The 1,624-nt window shown below is 39.4% G+C and overlaps 1 protein-coding gene across 1 annotated transcript; it reads right to left on the bottom strand.

Annotated features, from left to right (window-relative positions):
* Positions 1 to 341: 341 nt before the first annotated feature.
* LOC138875389 (uncharacterized) lies at positions 342 to 1,121 on the bottom strand. The gene has a single exon (XM_070154215.1). It carries the CDS (start codon positions 1,119 to 1,121, stop codon positions 342 to 344), a length of 780 nt encoding a protein of 259 aa, XP_070010316.1.
* Between the last annotated feature and the right edge of the window lie 503 nt (positions 1,122 to 1,624).

The following is a 1,624-nucleotide window of genomic DNA, read 5'->3' as shown; positions in this document are numbered from 1 at the left end:
ATATCCCTGAAGTTTACCTTATCATCTTCATCTTCATCATCATCATCATCTGACTGAGCCATCAGCGCAAACAGTGAATCGTACTTTGTTGCTTCAGTTTCCATTGCAATCATGGAACTATTTTCTGCATCTATTCCCTTTTAGATTCACTTGAGGAGTCTCCCCAAGCAGTAAGAGCCTGCTTAACAATATTGTCTCCCCAAGTCAGGATTTTGCTTGTACTGCTCCTGTTTCGCGAGTAGGCAATCTTTGATGAAATTCCCTGGCTTTCCACATCTGTGACAGAGATCGTTGTTCCTTGTTTTACTTGAACATCCCCACTTTGGTATGCCACCATTTCTTCAAACCATTTTTTGAAATCTCTTCGTAAGATAGGCCATGTCACTATCTTCATCACTTGAGTCACTCCTTTCAGCCTTAAGCACCATGTTCTTTTCCTTATTGGGCTCTTTTCTTTCACTGTATTTCTTTCTTTTCATCTCATATGTTTTCAGATTACCAATCAGCTCATCCATGGTCAGAGTCTGTAGATCTTTAGCTTCCATGATGGCATTTACCTTACTTTCCCAAGACCCAGGTAGAACATTGAGAATTTTTCTTACAAGCTTGTTTCTGGGAATGAAATATCCAAATGAGTGAAGCTCATTTTTGATGGAGGTGAATCTGGTGTGCATATCTTGTATGGACTCATCATCCTTCATCCTGAAGAGCTCATATTCAGTGGTGAGCATGTCGATCTTGGATTGTTTGACTTGAGTGGTTCTTTCGTGTGCAGTTTGTAAGGCTTCCCATATTTGTTTGGAAGTATCACACGCTGATACTCCATTGTACTCATCAGGTCCTACGCCACACATCAAGATTTTCTTGGCACGATAGTTCTTTTCAACAGCTTTTCTGTCAGTGTCATTGTACTCTCTTCTCCCTTTGGGCACCAATGGTCCTGTTACTTCAAGTTTCTTCATGGGAACATATGGACCATCACAAATGATGTCCCACATAACTGAATCTTTAGCCATTATGAAGTCATGCATCCGAGTCTTCCACCATCCATAGTATTGACCATTGAATCTGGGAGGTCTATAGGTTGATTGTCCTTCTTCAAAGCTTGGTGGAGCAGCCATTTAAGGATCTTTCCTAGCTGTTAGCTTGATAGGAGGATCCCGTTCTGAAACCAATTGATAACCTGTATGAATCCACCAAACTATGGAGTACCTGGTCCCGTTTGAGGTTGATACGTAGGAAGTAGTAAGAGTGAAAGTAAAGGCAAGAGATTTTGTACGTGGAAAAATGCCACACAAGAGGATCAAAAAACCATGACCTACTCTTGTAGACTTTTAACTCAACTAACTTGTAATCTACCTATTACAATCCACTTTGCAATACTGCCGATTGCAAAGACTTCAAACTAATTTGTAATGCAACCACCACAAGCCACTCTCTAACACTCCTAGTTATAGAGGATTTAACTTATGACTATTCCTAGTCACAACATAAACTCTAAAGTTTACGAATTTGATTTTTTCCTAAAACAACACTTCTAAGAAAGCAAAGTAGGAATTGCAATATAGAGCAATTAACAAGATTACAACTAAACTATGGATATACATAAGACTCGTTTAGAAAC

The sequence above is a fragment of the Nicotiana sylvestris genome, chromosome 8 (assembly GCF_000393655.2).
Source record: "Nicotiana sylvestris chromosome 8, ASM39365v2, whole genome shotgun sequence".
Lineage (NCBI taxonomy): Eukaryota > Viridiplantae > Streptophyta > Magnoliopsida > Solanales > Solanaceae > Nicotiana > Nicotiana sylvestris.
The sequence above is the reverse complement of the archived record's forward strand: the minus strand, read 5'-3'. Positions and strand labels throughout refer to the sequence as shown.

Coding starts and splice junctions, on each gene's coding strand:
- LOC138875389 (XM_070154215.1), bottom strand. CDS start 1,121: ATGGCTGCTCCACCAAGCTTTGAAGAAGGACAATCAACCTATAGACCT.